Consider the following 18,901-nt stretch of genomic DNA (forward strand, 5'->3'; position numbering starts at 1 on the left):
TGCATAGACAAGGAAGATTTATTCCATTTCCTGCTCCCTGTGGGTACAAATGATTGTATTCTCCTACATCTTGTTCAATAACCCATGATGCATTGCATCCATACATTTGTAGCTCAAAACAGCTTTACAAAAAAAGGATATACAATATATACTTATATATATATATATATTTATATATAATATACAAGTGCTGCTTTTTATGCATTTAGGACGTGGTTGTATGGGTAAAACAAGCAGAAACAACATATAATAATATCGTATATCAAAGTGGTCCAACGATGGCTATTTGACATTGAATGAAGCCCTTCACGCACGGTTTGCATATTTTCCACAAGTTGTAGAAATACAGAGTGATTGCTTTCTTTTTTTTTCTACTGCACAATATGGTTAACCTGTTTGAAGAATGGGTTGACACAAAACATGACTCAATACGGCCTAATTTGATGATTTTTGTGACTCGAGCAAGGATTCATTTCGCCATCCCTAAGTTGTCTTTCTCCTCTTTTTTTTTTTTTTTTTTTGTGAGAATCACATCCATCCAACTTTTTTCTCAGTCACATACTAAAAGATGAATGTGCACGCAAGCATTACTACTTCATGAGTATGGCTTTGGGACCGCAGTCCGAGTGATTTTTCCCTTTTATCCTTTTTTTTTTTTCAACTCATTTGTTTTGTAGTTGGCACTTCTGACCAACCAGGATATGTATTTTTGAATCGCTAACACATGTTAGGGGAATTTAAAATGGATAAGACACGGACAAAAGTATGGAGACACATCTTAATTAGAGAGTATTCATATTGTCGTGTAATTCATCGTTCATCTTAAATGAGATTGTGACGCAGTCCGACATCAGGAAATCTTTTTACACTGCTTATAAAGATTTCTTTTTAAATTCAAAGTGAGCAATTTTGCAATTTTCTGATTTTGACTGGTATCGAAGCCGTAACAGAGAACGGGTGAAATTTCACGGTGGTCACTGGGCCCATCCTGTTGTGTTGAAACATGTTATACATGTTGCTGTTGTCGCGATTGCAATACAGTGATGCCTTGAGCACCTACAAGTTGAAATTGTTCCATGATCACAGTTCAAAACGTTCACATCTCAAATCGTGTTTGCCCATAGAAATGAGTGGAAATGCTATTAATCTGGTCCAAAAATTACATTTTGATTTTTTCGTAAGAAAAATAGCACTTTTACTTATTAAAACACAATTAAGTAAAATGTTGCACTTTTTTTTCTCCGGTTCAATTGACATTGTATTACATTTAGTTTGACAGTAAACTTCAACTGGTAGTGGCAATAAACCTAAAGCCGCTTTTTTTTTTTCTTTTTTTTTTCGAAGAAGAAGAGTTAAGAGAATCTTCCAAACTACTTGTGGTGAAGTGAGGAGTTCATGAACACCAAACAACATATCTTTCATATCTTGAAAAACTCCTAAGTTGGGTCGCTTGTATCTCAAGACACCAATGTATACAGAAATGCTGAAAGACGGTTATTAGCACTGCAAAAGGGGACCAGCTCTGCATTTTATTCCATTTTCACTTCTGGTCATTGTAATGTGTCCCAATACTTTTGTCCCTTTAGTAGTTTACACATAAATAGACCCCAAAACAACAATATGCGAGAAATGTCAAAACAATACGTCCACTGTGCTGTGTTTTTGTACTTTTGTCAACATTACTTTTGGTGTCAATCACTTCACATTATATAGCTAAAAAAAAAAATTACAGAAGTACATCATCGTCAATACAACAGAGTAATAATAATAATAATCATAGTATTCTTCATTGTCGTGTGTATACTAATTGATCATCATTCATGTAAACATAGTTCATTAACCAGGTCATGCAAAAACAGTAGACCGACTTCCACTAGAGGTTGCACAGCACAGAGCAGGCGAAGTGCCCACACTGAGATCCCAGCATCAGCATTTTTTATTTATTTATTTTTTTCACTTTATATATGATGAGAATTTGTGGGTTAAATTTTGTGGGGGTGGGTTGCAGTCCTTGTATAGAAAACGGATGGATTGTTTTGTGGGTTTTCCACCTATAGTGCTTCCCATTACAATAATTTCTGTAGGATGATCTCAAAGGGGTATCTCAGTGTGAGCCTCTAATAACAAAACAGCCATACAAATAAATAAATAAATAGAATCTCCATAGGTTTTCCTGTTCCGCCGCCCTCACATGCAGACACTTTCAGGTTAGAACCGCTTGTCGCCGACCCAGTCTGAGCCAGAGCAAAAAGAGAGTTTCTAACTTTATCTTTCAAGGTTTGAACACAACAATTGAAAGATCATCAAGATGAACCTAAAAATGCTCTACAGGTAAACAATTTGACCTCTCAACTTTTGTATGCAACTGTTTAATGTTCCAGGAGCTGAATAGCAAAATTCACATCAGGTGATGGATCCATGAATGGACCTAAACCAGGATGTCCCTAGTCTGTCTGTTGCAACCTTCTGATGACACTCACAGGGGTCACAAGCCTGTAGTGGTGTGGCCGCATGCATTCAGTCATTAGCACCCCCTTGTGGAGACAAAAGGGAATTTCAAAACAAGCAGATGGCCTTTTCAGGAATTAAACAGTGGACTGTCTCACTTTTTGATCTCTACTCTGCATTCCTGGCCAGACTGGATGGGCAGCAGCTCTCTGTGCACTCCAGAGGGTCTTAATATCATCATTTAGGAGGGGGGGAAAAAATGTGAATAAACAAAAGTGAAGTTGTGCTCAGATGCGGCTGGCCGGCCTGCAGCAGTAAGTGCAGCTCCTCAGGCTGTCTCGGTCCGTGCTGCCCTCTGCACTTCCGCGGCGGTCATCGCTGTAGTGGGACACTGGACGTGACACATGCCAGTTACACACTTATTCATTCTGGCAGTACCTACAAGATGGCAGTAGGTTGCAGTATCGCACTTCAAAACGCCTTCCTGTTGCTTCTGCTTTACTTGCCAAAGGGGGCAGTGGTAGGCTGGAAGCAGTGACCTACATTTCTAACATTTCCATGAAATTGGATTCATTTATTCATAACTAAGACTTTATTAAAGATTGGACTGTACGCCTTAGAATCGACAATAAAGTCAGCCATTTTCCTTCCTCTGATTGGTTGGTCACAGCAATTCTAAACGTTTCATTTAATAAACAGCATAACCTGGTGATGAGTATGATTTATTTTTTGTTTTTAACATATTAGAGAAATATTGATGCTGAACTTTACCAAGTTTTGTACAGTATATACTGCTACATTGCATTTTTTTTTTTTTTTTTTTAAGTATGGTAGTGATGTGATGATATTAAAGGGGCAGTCAACCTTAAACAATTCTTGACAATAATGTTATATGTGACCCCATTAGTCTAAACATGAGATTCTGATTAATATTATATTTGTTAAATGAATTATGTCATACTGTCGACTGAAGATGACATCACAATTGCGCAGGGTTCAAGCAACGACCAATCACAGCTCACCTGGGTTCTGAAACTAAGTTGTGATTGGTTGAGCAACTGTGATGTCATTTTCACTCAACAGCAAGTGGCAAAATGGCTGCCTTCTAATATTGATCAAAACAGCTGGATTTTGCTGCTTAACTCATATCCCACTAACACAATATTAATCAGAATACTGTATTTAGACAATACATTTTTGGAGGATTGACTTCCTCTTTAAGAGGTGGATAAAGTTAGGTAAATCCCAACTCATACGCTCAATACCACATATTTATTATTTTTATTTTACAGTGGTTTACTTTTATATGACAAACATTGCATAATCATTTTTTTTATAATCTGAAAGTGTTTTAAAATTAGAACAATTTAGAAGCTAACCAGCCTCACAGAACAAATTGTGTTTGACTGTGGAGGTGCCGCTGTATTTATTAATCCAGTGAGGACAATTGAGCAGGGTAAACAGAATAAAGTACATAATTATAAAATAGATTACCATGTTAATGACCCTTGATCCGTCACATCCCATCAGCTCTGAATTATTGAGTTGTTTCGGGTTTAGAGTGACAATATTGTGAGCTGGCAGCTCGTAGCAGCGCGTTCATTAATTTCGTGTTTTACTGCAGTAAGCGATGGCTTTTCTGTCCCATTTAATGGAGCGTTGTGTAATTACAAACAGGCAAGTCAGGCTTTCTTATTTAGTGAAACTCGAAGATGAGTTCATCTTCCGATTTTCACGACAGTAAACCGTGTGTCCAGGTTGCGAAAAGATGATAAATCATTTTCAAACTCACAGCTCTCATTCTCGCCATTCCCCAACTCATCTTCCTCTTCCTCCTCAGGCAGCAGGAGTCCGTGGCAGGGGCTGGTGGGAGTGATCTGGCTGGGCCCCTCCATGCTGGTCCCCAGCTGCAACCTGCGCATGTGGCGCACCACCGCTGTGGCGTTGAACGCTTGCTGCGGTGGAGAGAGAACGAGCGTAAGGAAAAAGATACAAACGGCTGATTATGTTTTCCTTCTACCAAATCACCGACCTTCCACTTGCTTTTGGCAAAGTTCTTCTTGATTTGAGCACTGACGGATTCATGGATGTTCTTGTCCAGAGCTGTGTCTCCACAGATCCTGGAAAACCGAAATGTCACATATTAAACAGGTCCTAAAATATGTTCTCAAAATATGTTCCTTCATTTTTACTTCATGTAGTTGTTCCAATACTTGTCAATGTAGCATGCCTCAATATTTGTTTTTTTTCTCTCCTTACTTCTCCATACTTTTTTGCTGTTCCAATGATTATGTGCAGTATGAGAAACGGTTCCTACCATGGATGCTGGAGGGCCAGTTCACATGTGTATCTTTTCGAAGGATCTTTCTCCATCATGTGGCAGATGAAGTCTTTGGCTACAAAAGGAGAATTAACGTTTATGACAATGGCATGTTTTCTCTGATTTTGTGTGCTGCAGTTATGAACTCATGGATACCCGAATCGGAGATGTCGTCCCAGTACGGAGAATCAAATTCGTACTCCGCTTTCAGGATTTGCTCAAACAACTTGGCGTCGTTCTCGTCGTAAAATGGAGGATACCCGCAAAGTCTGAAGGTATGTTTAAAAAAAAGAATACACGGCCACATTCAGAGCAATAAAGGAGCTGCATTGGTCTTACAATTCTTTCTTTACAAAGTAAATAATGCTCAGGTTTTTGTTAGGTTACTTGTATTTACATTTAATCCTTCTAAAATGCCACATTTCTTTTCAGTGGCAAAATTCCCAGATTGGTGGAGACATTTTACACATTTCACTACCATAACCAGCATCAAACTGTTCAACTCATTTAGGAGATTAGCCCTTTCATGTACTCAGCTATTATGCTATATGTTAGCATACCACCTTGTTAGCATGTTAACATTTAATCAATTCTCATTACATATAGCAGCTATCCCAATACAAAGAGAGATGTAAAAAACGTAACAACTGGCATGTTGTCAGTTGAGGTTGCTATTTGACATTTTAGCTTAGCGTAATTTTAGCATGTTAGCATGTTACCAATTCTCATGAAAAATAGTGCCCCAATAAAGGAAGACATATAAACACTTATGAATTAGCCTCAGCACGTTTTTAGTTCAGTTTGCTATTTTGTCATGATGTGAGCGTACCATAATGTTAGCATATTAGCATGTAATCAGTTCTATTTTGGCAGCTTACATATTGTTAGCATGCTAGCATTTAACCAATTCTCGTAACAAATAGTAGGCCTACCCCAGTATAGGTAGAGATGTAAAACACTTATCATTATGCCTTTAGCACTTATACTCATGTTGCCCTCTCACTACATCACGTTTGAGTAACATTTATCACACACATGTAATTTCGACAGAAACTTCTTCCCATCATGATTGTCGTGTTCTCAAGAGTATTACTGCATTGCATCATAGTGAGAGTTGTTTGTAATATTTTGGCCTCTTAAAAAAATGAGCAAATTTTTACCTTTGTTATTGCAAACAAATTCAAACTCACAGAATATAAGAGATGACTCCTATGGACCAGCAATCGACCGCTTTGCTGTACGGCTTCTGGGCGAGCACCTCGGGAGCTGTGCAACACACGCAAACGCACAGCAGTGTAGAGGGTAGCATTCAAAGTCATCTTGACCTTGGCGTGCTTCGGGGTCACGTTAAACAGAATGGAGAGTACTTATAGATCGCTTGCACTTGACTCAGTAGTGGATGAGAGAGCCTCTCACGAGGCAATGTGTACAAGAGGATGTCAGCTGATGCCAGCGAGTGCTGAGCATACAAAAGCGAGGAGTGGCTCACCCGGGAAATAAATGCCTCACCCACATATCCGGGAGTCCCGCAGGCTGTGGACATAACGCTGCCTGCTCCCTCGATTTTGGACAGGCCGAAGTCACTGATCATGATCTTCGAGTCTTCGTCCATGCTGTAATATAACAAATTCTCCGGCTGCAAATACAGGTAGTATTATTAGAGCAAATACGCAGAATGCAGGCAGTCAGGCTCCAGGTTTTTCCCCTCCTACCTTCAGGTCTCTGTGCACAATCCCCATATCGTGAAGATATTTGACCGCATCCAAGATCTGGTGGATGAGTTGGCTGGCATCTCGCTCTGTGTAGAAGCCCTTCTCCACAATCCTGTCAAACAGCTCGCCACCTGACACACTGCGTGATGAAAGCTGATTTTAATCGTAACCGAGTGACAGGCTGTGGTTGGTATTGATGCTGAAGGCAAAAATGACAAGCTGACAAGATGAACGCAAATGGCTCCGCTTACAGCCTTGAGGAATTCTACGTCACTGAAGCGTGTAATTGGTTAAGCACCTACAAACATCTACTTAGTATTGATGTTCAAGACAAAAAAAAAAAGACAATTTGCTGCTGCCGTTCTTGAGCCTCTCATTTTACACTTTTGTAACTTCAGAGCCTTGAGATTAAAAATAAATACATAAAAATAACATACTTAAGGATCTGTTTTCTCACATGTTAAGCCAAGGAAGTCCCCTTGCCATTTTAGTTGCTCAGGGCTCTAAACACAAGTGGCTTGAGAGCGTAAGAGAGTGCAAGGTTTAGACATCTGCCATCTATAGTTTGCAATGTTAAATGCAAACATGACTAGTGCACTTTCTCCAACTCTTCTCTAAAAACTGCTAAACTTAAGTGGGTTGAGAACATACCACTGAGGAACTCCGTTTTATAATAACACACAGAAGTAGGTAAAATTACAAATGGAGTTCTTCAAGACTGTTCTCAAGATATTAGCTTTGATGAGCTCTACTTGAAGTATCACAAGTGGCTTGCGAACAGAGCCTTGAGGATAATAATCTTTCTGTTCTCCAGCAGTGTAGCACACACAACTAAAAAACAAATATGTATGTTTCTTACGGCCTGTTCTTAAGCCAATTGTGCTTAAAAAAAAAAAATGTGTTAAAACAAATGTCTCTAGAACAGAGCCTTGAGGAACTCCACTTGTCATTCTTATTTTCTTTGAACAAAATAATAGTGTCATTATCAAGAATTACTCGGTCACTTTGATATTGTGCAAACTTTAATTCTTGATTTTAAACCATTCAACATTTATCTCTGTTACATTTAAAGTGTTGTTGGGCAGTAAAAAAGCTACTTTCCATTAAGCTACTGCTGCTGCAAGGTTTGAATATTTCATTTGAAACAGACCAGAAACAGTATGCTGCATGTATGACATAACAGCGGAGCATCAATTTACAATAACGGGAACACGTTTGTAATAAAATAGCCCCAAAATTCAAACGACATCTGTACTTGATCTTATGCCCCAAATTCTAATTCCACATCAGCATCTCTCGAATTGAAAGGAGAACTCACAGCTGCATGACGAGGTACAGATGAGACGTGCTTTCGAAGATGTCTTCCAGAGAAACGATGTTGGGGTGCTTGATTCTGAAAATGTTGTGAAAGCATAATTACCGTATTGAACATTCCTCTTGCGCTCGCTTATAAAGAGATCACCAGATGGCATTATTGTTGCGCGTCACGCCACTATTAGAAGCCCTCGCAAGTGTAAGATAATGCAAGGACACAGTCGCATTGGGCTGAATGTGCTACTCGGAGCAGATTTCTAAATGACAGGAAGTGTAAAATATGCAGTGTGAAGCATCCAGCAGGGCATCGCTTGACAACATGTGAGAATTTGTTACTTTAACACTGTGGCAGATGATGGAGGATATGGCAGGGTGAGCAACTGCGCTCTTTTACAGATTGTTTTTTTTTTTTTTTTTTTTTCCCATGTAATGCTCTTTTATTGGCTAAACAGTGACTTCATATTTCAGTCCATCCTCACTTCTTCTCCACCCCTTTATGTTTCCTTCTCTTCAATACATTCCTGCAGGGAACTCCACACCATCTACGCCTCTGTGTGCTGTTGCCCTGGCAACAGGGACACTAAAAATAGGTCTATCTTCTTTACTCCTGACATTTCCGGTGCACAATCCTACTGTTTCGACTGACACCATGCATTTGGTGGCCCGTTCACTTGACCTCCTGCATAGAATCTGCCCGGGGTTAAACTCTGGACAACAGGAGGGACTTTTTGGTGGGGGGTCATCTCACCTGTGCAGTACTGCAATCTCATTCTCTATATTGTTCTCTTTGCCTTCCAGAGCTTTCTTGGGGATGCACTTGACAGCCACCAACCTCTGTGTTCTCTTCTCCTCGGCGAGAAGCACCTCAGAGAATGCTCCCCTGGGAAAAAAAAACAAGAACGGGAAGATCAGAAGCAATTTCAGAGAAGTTCATTCTGATAATAGTGCATGATATCACACTTGACATTCACCGCAAAGGTTCTTTGGTTTTAGAACTTTGCATGTCAAAGCATAAAGGTCGACATGTAATGTCAAGGTTACAGCAATATCAACATTATGCACAACACAATATTATGTCAAATATGAAAAAAAATATTAGTATGTTTCCTGCAATTTTCATCTTATCTCCAAATTTAGTTGACAAACTATGGAGTCATACATCAAATTAAAGGCTTTCTAGATATTAGCATCGCTCCAGTAAAAGATGATTTGATACTTATGAATGTGACACAATTCAAGGATGATTTGACTCGATTCAGTTGGATTACAATTCGATTTGATATGGCTGAGTGTGAGAGGTTATGATGCTATGGGTTTCTTGTTATATTATGGTAAACAGCACTTCATTGAAATAGCACTTTTCCACCTTACAACGCCCTCAAAGTGCTTTACATTCAACTACTCATAATACAGTATCAGGAGTAAGAGGAGTTTCACTATCTTGCTCAAGGATATTTTGATGTGGTCACAATGGCACGGGATCGAACCCTCAACCTCTGGGTTGGGAGATGACCACTCTACCACTGAGCCACGCCGCCCACATATCGACATAATACAGTATGAATGAGTCAACACTGTAAAAGTGGCATTTCCTTCAAAGAGATATCTCCAATAAAAGATGATTCGGATATGTATCTTCAAAATATAGTTTAAATCGGAACGCTTTGATTCAGCTCGATTCGCATGCACTCACATCTTTTGAATCAAAACCGATTTTCCAATTCAAATCTGGTTTTGTTACTAGATACGTAGCTAATTTGTGAATATAAAAAACAAACAAATGTCCCCCTAAAACTGTCCTTACAAATTCACAAATCAGAACAAACATTTTAGCTATCCACAAGGTTCTTTAGCATATATTCATACAAGTAACTTGGTGGAAATGGCGTCACTTAGTAGCTGCTCAGACATTCATGAAACCTATTTTTACTTAAAAACCGCCTTCAAAAGTAATTGTAAAGTGAAAAAAGCCCATCAAGTCACTCATCTGTATTTTTTTTGTTAGCACAATGTACCTCTTAGTAGAGACAAGGAATATCAAGTGACATGGTGGTGCACTTTAGCAAGATACCATGAGCGGAATTGGATTAAGTCTGACGCGACTAATGTGATGATTCAACAAATAACCAGTTTTGCTGATAAGCATCTGGATGTACTTTTTTTGTATGTGGCGTGTGTGATAGTGATTGGATGAATAATTCAAAGTGGTTAGATTACCAAGAAGGGGGTGGCTAAGAAAAGCTGAAGCCACAACACTCATGCAGACATTTACAGGAACGGCAGCTGTTTTTTTTTCTTTTTTAAATAAAAAAGATACTATCTTTAACCTGTTCAATAATAGATACTGCAAATGTAGCGTGGCTGTTTTCCAAAAGAGACTCGACTGCATTATGGATTATGGTGAGAGGGAGAATGGCATGTATTTACACAGGCGCGCGGGGGAGAGCACAGGGGGAGGCCATGAACATTGTTTGCAACCGCAGGGATGCTGTGAGACGAGAAAGGGGACTGAGTGGCCATTGATTGTGTATGCACACGTTACAAGAACAACCCCAAAACATTATTTATTCCTTATTTAATATAACATTTTGGGTTTCTCTTAAAAGTTCATCCCAAAATGAAAACTTTTGTGCACAAAACCTAATATTTGTCAGTGACTTTTGCAAATGGGAGCCTGGAGAGCATGTGCACAGTCGCACATTGCTACTGTTGCTGCGAGACACATGTAATTAAGCATCCATTTGCTCATTCTTCCTTGGAGACGACGCTCTCTGTGGGCTTGCTGCTGAGCACTACCTACTCTTATTTGGCATGGCTGAGATTTAACTAAGAGCCAGCTGTGGAGCTTTTCAACGTGTGGCTAAAAAGAAGCATAAATAATGTCGATTATCTCACTGTGTATATTCGATCAATATCCTGACCTGCACTAAACATCACACTGTTGTAGGCTGCTATTACAATTCTCAAGGTCATGTGTTGGTTAAGACGTCCAACAAGCACACTATCAAATGTGTTAGGTTGATATTGAGAAATGAAGAATTTATGAATACACCAAATTCCTTAAGACAGGATTTTTTCCCACCAGATTTAGGCAAACTATATAGTACAACCTTGACTATGTCAAAAATGGCAATTCGCCAGCTAGCCAACTGTGCAAATAGACTAGCTGTCTAGACAACTAATGATGCCAACTAACTAAATGACTATGCTAACTTTACTAACTAAGAACAAGCCAACTAACTGACTCATTATTATGCTCGCTGACATGCTACCTGACTATGCTAACTGCTCATAAGATGACTAATATGCTAGTCTAGGCTTGCTTTTTGCTAAACTTAAAAGTAACTAACCAACTGACTAATTATTCAGCCTAACTGTGCTCCCTACCATTCTAACTATGATAATTATCTACCAAAGTAACTTTGCTAACTCTCTGACTATGCTATAATGGTAATTGCCCAGCTAACTAACCAACGTAATAGATTGACTATGCAAATTATACGAAATGACAAGCTAACAAAGCAGCAACATATGTTGACTGATTGTGCTTGTTGTTTAACCAACCAGATAACTTCGACCACTAAGTAACTGTCCATATGCTAAGTGGCAAGCTAACAACCTGTCTAACGTAGTGACTGACTATTCCTGTTTAACGAACCAATTGTTTATGCTAACAAGCTGAGTGACTCTCTCAGCTACAGTATACTAATTGAATTGAGCACACTAACGTCGATGGCTCAAAGGGCCTCAAGCCAAAGTGAGACACGAGCAGTGCAGCAGCACTTCTGATTATGCATTATGTCTTTTGACTGCAGTGTGCTTGTGTGACGAAGAACACGCGACACAAGCGTCTTTCTGTTTCATCCGCTTGAATGAGGGCACTTTGTCCCGACACCCGACTGAGCCTCAAACTGTGAGGATTAGCCAGAATTGAATATAATATTTCAACATAAATCAATTAACCTCACGCACTGAATTCCTGTAAGAGCTTCTCTGTAATCGTCTCTCCGAGCCCATAAGGAGCTTTTCATTGACGCGTTCATGCCAGGTCCGGCGACACTTGACAATTTAACTACAAATACAATCTGTATTATATAACCTAGAATAGTGTTACTGTAAATTATACAGCTTTAAGTTTTGGCGGAATGGAAGTGGAAATGCAACATCATGTGTCATTAGATAACAACGTAGCACTCAGTAGACCTAAGATGCTATGAATGAATGGACTGCAATTTTGATTATTAGAAGATGTTTCGCCTCTCATCCGAACTTGCTTCATCAGTTCATGCATCAAACTAGCCAGGGTGTTTGTGGGAAACCCAACTAGTTATTCTCAAAGTTAGTGGTACGCTGCAAAACCAAGAATGGCATCACTCCTTTTGAAATGTAAAACAATGTTTGTTAACTCATTCAAACCCCAAAACGTGTAAATACGTTTTTAAATACTTTGTCCGTCACTCCCATAAACATATTTATGTTGGGTTTTTTTGTTTATATGCAAGAGCATACAGAAAGCTTTGATGCAGCTTCTGATATGAAGAGGTGGCTTAAAGAAATGGTAGTTATTACAAAAAACGGCCAGCAGGTGGCAGCAGAGTATAAGAGATCAGCCAGGACCAAGTTGCAATAAGCTCCTTTTGTGAATATGAATAAATATTGATGAAACTTAACTGTATTGTGATGCTAATTGCTGCAAAATGGAAACATCCATCCGTCGGTCTGTTTTCTTGACCGCTTATTCCTCACAGGGTCACGGGGGGTGCTGGCGCCTATCTCAGCTGGCTCTGGGCAGTAGGCGGGGGACATCCTGGACTGGTTGCCAGCCAATCGCAGGGCACACAGAGACGAACAACCATCCACACTCACAAGCACACCTACGGACAATTTCGGAGCGCCCAATCAACCTGCCATGCATGTTTTTGGAATGTGGGAGGAGACCGGAGTACCCGGAGAAGACCCACGCGGGCACGGGGAGAACATGCAAACTCCACCCAGGAAGGCCGGAGCCTGGACTCGAACCGGAGTCCTAAATGGAAACATATAATTAAATATATTTTTTCCTAAATCCTTAATCTTTAATTTGATAGGTTCCATGTTTTTATAGCAATAAAACAATATTCTGTAGGCCTTGCAAAACCAGTCAAAATCCAGTAAAACAGCCGCGAGCGAAGGGGGTTGCTTCAGTGAAATGGCTGAGTGAATGATTTAAAATGCCTTGTCAAACATTACACCATCACCTGTCACAGAATATTAAAATAATGGTCCTTTGCTACAAAGAGTTAGTCAACATCAGTTTGTCAACATCTTATTAAGAGTCATGATCAAAACCAAGTACTTTGTACAGCGCTAGAAGCAACACTTCCCCCGGGATCCCACTTTTGCAGCCTTTGCTGTGACATGGCCACTCCAACTTACGTCCCCAGCACTTCTTTGAAGTCATAATGCTCTTTAATGTCGGACGTCTTCTTCTTCCACCCGCTGCCGTCCTCTCCTAGAGGCATCCTGTCGAGCTGATGGGATTCGCCACACTACAGCTGCCCGGCGACGAGAAAAGCAGCATGCACAATTTGTTTGTTAGCCCTCACCAAAACAAAGGCAAACAATGCAAAATCATTACGGCACGAGTTGGATTTTTTTTTTTTCAACTTGAATAGTGCTGTGGCATACAATGTCCATAATTATATTTGGACTGCAGAGTATGCTGCCTGCACAGTCTGTAAAAATAGATCCATTACTTCACTTATCCTGATGTGATTAATGCTTAGTGCAGCTCATGTTTGACTCCACTGAATGACAATGAGACAATACCATCAATCTATTTTCTTCTCTCTTGTCATTATGGTCACAAGGTAAGCTGGAGAAAAGCGACCCAATCGCCACAACCATTCACACCAGTGACAATTTAACAAGTCTTTAACCTAAAATAATGCATATTTTTGGGGAAGGTGGGATGCCAGTTAGGCAGGGTAGACCCTAAGATGGTCGCCATACAGGGCACATGCTGGATAGGCCAACAACTATTTCAAACTTAGATTTTATTAACCAATGGACAATTTAGAGCACCGGTGTCAAACTCAAGGCCCGGGGGCCAGATCCGGCCCACCACATCATTTTATGTGGCCGTTAAAGCAAATCAAGTGTGTACACTTTAATGATCCTTGTGAAAATATATCAACATTTAAAATTGCAATAAATAATAACATTGACATTTCGCAGGACAAAAAAAAAAGTGACTGTTTTAACAGTCAATCAATTTGTGTATATGATGAGACAATTCAAAATTTAGTTGGTTTCACTGTCATAATGGCCTTTTGAGGTAACTACAAACTAAGTAACCCACAAAAAATGAGTTTGACACCCCTTACATTAGAGTCTTATTGAACCAAATATGTTTTGTTGATGTAATGGCCCCCCAATTCGGTTAATTTTCCAGCAGTGTTCAGGACTACCATACATTCATTTTCACCAAGTGATTCCCCCCAGGGGGACGATTCTTTCATTTCAAGAATACAAGGGAGCACAAATAGCTAATGACTTATATTCACAAAGCACCTTTCAGTTAAGGTGCTCAATGACTCTTCACAATATTTCAAACCTTCTGGACCTACATCCCATTAAAAAAACAAACAATGTACAACCACATCTTTTGCTGACAGGCAGCCTAGATAATGACAAAAAGGACAAACGTAACATCTTGGAAGTAGGGGAAAGAGGGCCAGTCACAAAAAGGAAGCATAGAATAAGAGGGGTTGGGGGTGGGGGGATGAATATCAACACGCATGGTAAGTAAGAGGGGATGATGGCAGCATTTGAATCAAAGATCAACACCAAAAAAGTCAATGCATTTTTAATTAAACTAATGCATTGATAAACATCTGCAATAACAAAAGACTTTTAACCCGAGATATATGTTTTGGTCAAAATTAAAATGATGCTTGTGAGCGTGCGGAAAGCACTGTGGGTGTACTGCACCACTCAAGGATGACACGCAAAGCAAGACCGCGACGAATTCTTTCACACGGGTGTCATGCACGGACACTTTACATTTTGTATTCATGAAAGACGAGGTAAATCAATGCGGGGGGGGGGGGGGATACAACGTACCTAAATGGCGATCTGTGCCCGGGTTGTGCGCTCCTTGCCTCCGGGAGAGATGAGCTGCTGCTGCTGCTGCTGCTGCTGCTGCTGGCCGGGCTTGTGCGCAGCGCTGCCGCTCCGCTTTTGCTGCTCCTGACGTCAAAGACACGCACGTCTGTGGTGGACGTAGTGCAGCATGAAATCTTTCTTTGGGTTGGGGGGTGGATATAATGCGCTGTCAATAAAAAAAAAAAAGATCCATATTTATACCAGAAATAGAGTGATTTGGTTTGTAAATAACATCATGGTATAAAAGTATCACTAATTCATTGAATATAAGGCATTTTATGTTGCAAAAAGTTTGTTTCTACTAATTTGTATTTTATTTTCGTCACGCGATTTTTTATGTTGCTTGAATGCAGTTGCAGTACTGTTCTAAATCTGTAGATGGAGACACTGCCCGATTGTGGCGCTTTATTCCACCATACAGGCAACATGAGCTCAACTTCCGGTCTGGAGTTTTCAAACAACTGGCTAGCTAGCTAGCCGCGATCATTTTAGCTCAGGGACATACGGCAGTCTTCTCTTTCTGTGCAGTAAGTTTGTTTCGTGATAACTGACTTACGACCTACTTTCAATGTGCTTTATTTAACAGTGGTATACAGTTAGTCTATTTGACCGCATGTTAGGCCAGCGGGAGTAAACACGCTAACAAGCTCCTTGCTTTGTTTCATACAACCAAGTGATGCTAATGCTTAGCGACTAAGTTTACACTCGAACCACGCGATTTATTGTATCTTTTATTAAATGATCATATTGGTGTATGAAAGTGTACATGTTTTCTCTGTTTTTGCAGCCCGTCGCTAAAGAGCGCATCAATGTCGAGCGCGAAGAGAAGAAGAGCGACTTCACCCTCCAGCAGTGTGAGCGGAGGAGGGGACCTCGACGACGTTTCCACTCCTGGAAGTGGTCGTAAAAGAAAATGGGCTTCCAGTGTTCCACCTGTAGACACGGTTAGTAGTCGAATTTGGCGATGATGATTTGAATGATCTCCCAATGCTAACAACATAGCTAATTTATGTCTAGATTGCTGTATGCCACGAGCTGTTCAACGCCGTCAGGGACTACAAGGATGATCAAGGGAGAAACCTCAGTGAAATTTTTCTAAGGGTGCCAAAGAGAAGGTATTCAACTAAAATTACATGGAAAATATCTCTTTCACTTGTATTGCACTTTTCTACCTTCAACCATGCCACTTGCACAATCCAAGGTGACACATTACAAGCTTATCTATCCAATATCCCTCTTTTGTAAAGATGGTAACGCTCGTTTTAAAGTGACACTGTCAGATGAATGTGTCAGGCCTGCTGCACACTGAGATCATGCTCATGATGATGTATTCCACAGAAACCTACCTGATTACTATGAGGTGGTGTCCCAGCCTATAGACATGACAAAAATTCAGCATAAGCTGAAGGCAGAAGATTATCAAGAGGTGGAGCAGCTCACTGCAGACTTCCAGCTCATGTTCAGCAATACCAAATCCTTTTTCAAGGTACTAAATGCATAATGTATGCTGTCTTCTTCTATTGGTAGCCCTAATTGTTCATTTCCAGTGACTGTCATTTGTATCGTTTTGATTCCTAAAATTATTTTGTGATTCTTGTCATCAATCTAGAGGGACAGTGAGGAGTATCAAGCTGCCAACAAGCTATGGGTCATATATTTGCAGACCAGGAATGACTTTTTGCAGAGCGGAGATGGGGAAGATGATGACGACGATGGGGACGACATGATGGATAACCCAGGGGTGTCAACGGAAGATGAGGTTAGTTTGGTGACATTGCATGCACCATTAAAATGGAAAGCAAACAATTTCTCTTTGGACTAGGTTTGTCATACAACAGAGCATCAGACAAGCTAACCTGTTTTTTTGTTTTGTTTTGTTTTTTCGATTTTTTTTATTTATTTTTATTTTATTATTATTATTATTGTGGTCCCTCAGGCATCCTCCAGCAGCTTAAAGGAAGTGTTAGAGCAACTCCTGGCAGCGGTGGTTTTGTACACTGATCCCTCAGGTCACGTGGTCAGTAAACTCTTTGAGAAATTGCCTTCCAAACTGGTGAGTACTGTTTGACTCCATAAACGATGCCTCTATTACTCACAGAATGTACTTCAATCTCTCATGCCATTTTGTGTTTCTTTACTAGCATTACCCAGACTACTATGCTGTTATAAAGGAACCCATTGATCTGAGAACAATCGCTCAAAGAATACAGGTAGGCACACTGACCCTATTTTCCCAAAAGGTGGTGGCTGAAGTACTACTGGTCAGTTTTCATGAGTGGCCCCAATCATCGGCCACTTGTTTTGCCACAGAAATATAAAACAAATGAAAAACAACAAGTACATCGCTAACTTGCTCTCTTGTGCTGCGTGGTCATCTATTCTTCATGATGTTTGTAATCTTGAAAGCTCATATTTATTTATTTACTTATTTATCTTAAATACAAACAATTCAGTTTTTTTTCTTGAATTAAAAAAGGAGCATGATTTTTTTTAGTTTATAATGTTTGTGAGGACAAATGTTGAATTTAAATAATATATCGGACAAATAGAAAAGGCTTCATGTTGAAAGATAAAATTCCAACATTATTTTTCAAATGATTTTATAGATTTTAATGTCCAACGTGCACAGTCAATGATTCGGCACGTTGAGTTATTAGTTCTCTGTTGAGTTGAGTTCCTCTAATTATTCAGAAAAAAAAATGCATTTTTTTATTTATTTATTTTATTTTTTTTAAATATAATTTTTCCTTTTATTTAGATTGGATACTACAAAAGCATCAACGCCATGGGCAAGGACATCGACCTCATGGCCAAAAATGCCAAAACATACAACGAGCCCGGATCTCAGGTTTTTAAGGTATGTTCTTTTTTTAATTAATTTAATGAATTAAATGTATTCCAAGGGCACATAACATTTCAGTTTTTGTAACAACTTGTGTCATATTACAGGATGCAAACACCATAAAGAAAGTATTCATCCAGAAGAAAACTGACCTGGAACATGCTGAACCCACTAAATCGAGTCTTCGTATCAGGTAATTTTCTTAATGTCCAATCGGATTGACTCCATTTAAGTCTGTGATTTAAACTTGGAAATTTAAGTATCAATGTCGAGTTATAATTGTGTAAAAAAAAAAATAAAATTCTGCTTTTCCGTTTTTAAGAAATCGCAGATCCGGTCAGGGTGATCGACTTTCTGGCGTCAGCGTAGCTCTTCAGTACGGCTCGGAGAGCGAGGATGACCCCGTGCTCTCTGGTAAGCATCATTGGGCCGCACCAACTGTAAAAGTAATTCAACAAAAGCCTCCAACCATGTCAATGTTGGGCAGGCTCCGTGTGCTACGACGAAGGCGAGTCGGAGGCTGAGAGTCAGAGTTCCAGCATGGAGATGAGCAACCCCATCTTCCAGCTGTATGAAGCCGTGCGAGGCGCGAGGAATAGCCAGGGCCAGCTGTTTTCCGAACCCTTCCAGAATCTGCCTTCTCGCAGGGAATATCCCGACTATTACCAGCAGATCAAACAGACTATTTGTCTGCAGCAAATCAGGTAGAGATTGGACAGGGGTTTTCTTTCTTTCTTTTTCTTTCTTTCTTTTTCTTTCTTTCTTTCTTTCTTTTTCTTTTGTTCTTTCTTTTTTCCCTTCCTTGCTTCCTTCCTTGCTTCCTTCCTTCCTTCCTTCCTTGTGTCCTTCCTTCCTTCCTTCCTTCCTTCCTTCCTTCCTTCCTTCCTTCCTTCCTTCCTTCCTTCCTTCCTTCCTTGCGTCCTTGCTTCCTTGCTCCACAGTGGGGACCAGGGAAGGCTTACCCCGGGTTTTCACTGGATGCGGTTGTGGTGCGGTTGCGGTGCGGTGCGTCTTGACTGCGTGCTCCGGACCGGTCAATTTTTTTGTCAATCCACACCGGCTCCGCACAGCTGCGGTCCGGCAGCTCCGTCGCCGCCCACTTCCCAACGTGTCTCGCGG

At 40.2% G+C, this 18,901-nt stretch overlaps 2 protein-coding genes and 1 long non-coding RNA gene across 3 annotated transcripts in view; 2 read left to right on the plus strand and 1 right to left on the minus strand.

The window, feature by feature from the left end:
• Nucleotides 1-15,066, minus strand: camk1a (calcium/calmodulin-dependent protein kinase Ia). Its single transcript, XM_077530053.1, has 12 exons — nucleotides 14,899-15,066; nucleotides 13,210-13,328; nucleotides 8,543-8,674; nucleotides 7,799-7,873; nucleotides 6,481-6,619; nucleotides 6,278-6,404; nucleotides 5,959-6,034; nucleotides 4,925-5,037; nucleotides 4,766-4,844; nucleotides 4,481-4,568; nucleotides 4,241-4,403; nucleotides 1-2,839 (listed from the first exon to the last, which is right to left on the minus strand). Exons 2-12 carry the CDS (start codon nucleotides 13,293-13,295, stop codon nucleotides 2,736-2,738), a joined length of 1,182 nt encoding a protein of 393 aa, XP_077386179.1. The 5' UTR covers nucleotides 13,296-13,328; nucleotides 14,899-15,066; the 3' UTR covers nucleotides 1-2,735.
• On the plus strand, nucleotides 91-8,980 carry LOC144024028 (uncharacterized). Its single transcript, XR_013284656.1, has 3 exons — nucleotides 91-4,425; nucleotides 4,907-5,043; nucleotides 8,593-8,980. It is a non-coding gene; the product is annotated as an uncharacterized LOC144024028 (long non-coding RNA).
• Nucleotides 14,936-18,901, plus strand: part of pbrm1l (polybromo 1, like) — a 17,585-nt gene continuing 13,619 nt past the window's right edge. Inside the window, exons 1-11 of the mRNA XM_077530050.1 lie at nucleotides 14,936-15,467; nucleotides 15,728-15,884; nucleotides 15,958-16,055; nucleotides 16,279-16,426; nucleotides 16,550-16,699; nucleotides 16,877-16,993; nucleotides 17,082-17,150; nucleotides 17,699-17,797; nucleotides 17,890-17,975; nucleotides 18,105-18,196; nucleotides 18,270-18,486. Coding sequence (XP_077386176.1) covers nucleotides 15,750-15,884; nucleotides 15,958-16,055; nucleotides 16,279-16,426; nucleotides 16,550-16,699; nucleotides 16,877-16,993; nucleotides 17,082-17,150; nucleotides 17,699-17,797; nucleotides 17,890-17,975; nucleotides 18,105-18,196; nucleotides 18,270-18,486 — 1,211 coding nt within the window. The 5' untranslated portion in view covers nucleotides 14,936-15,467; nucleotides 15,728-15,749. The remainder of the gene's footprint in view (nucleotides 15,468-15,727; nucleotides 15,885-15,957; nucleotides 16,056-16,278; nucleotides 16,427-16,549; nucleotides 16,700-16,876; nucleotides 16,994-17,081; nucleotides 17,151-17,698; nucleotides 17,798-17,889; nucleotides 17,976-18,104; nucleotides 18,197-18,269; nucleotides 18,487-18,901) is intronic.

The sequence above is a fragment of the Festucalex cinctus genome, chromosome 8, assembly GCF_051991245.1.
Source record: "Festucalex cinctus isolate MCC-2025b chromosome 8, RoL_Fcin_1.0, whole genome shotgun sequence".
NCBI lineage: Eukaryota > Metazoa > Chordata > Actinopteri > Syngnathiformes > Syngnathidae > Festucalex > Festucalex cinctus.

Coding starts and splice junctions, on each gene's coding strand:
- camk1a (XM_077530053.1), bottom strand. CDS start 13,295: ATGCCTCTAGGAGAGGACGGCAGCGGGTGGAAGAAGAAGACGTCCGAC. Junction 7,874..8,542: donor GAGATTGCAGTACTGCACAG/GTGAGATGACCC, acceptor CAACATTTTCAG/AATCAAGCACCCCAACATCG. Junction 4,404..4,480: donor TTGCCAAAAGCAAGTGGAAG/GTCGGTGATTTG, acceptor TCTCCACCGCAG/CAAGCGTTCAACGCCACAGC.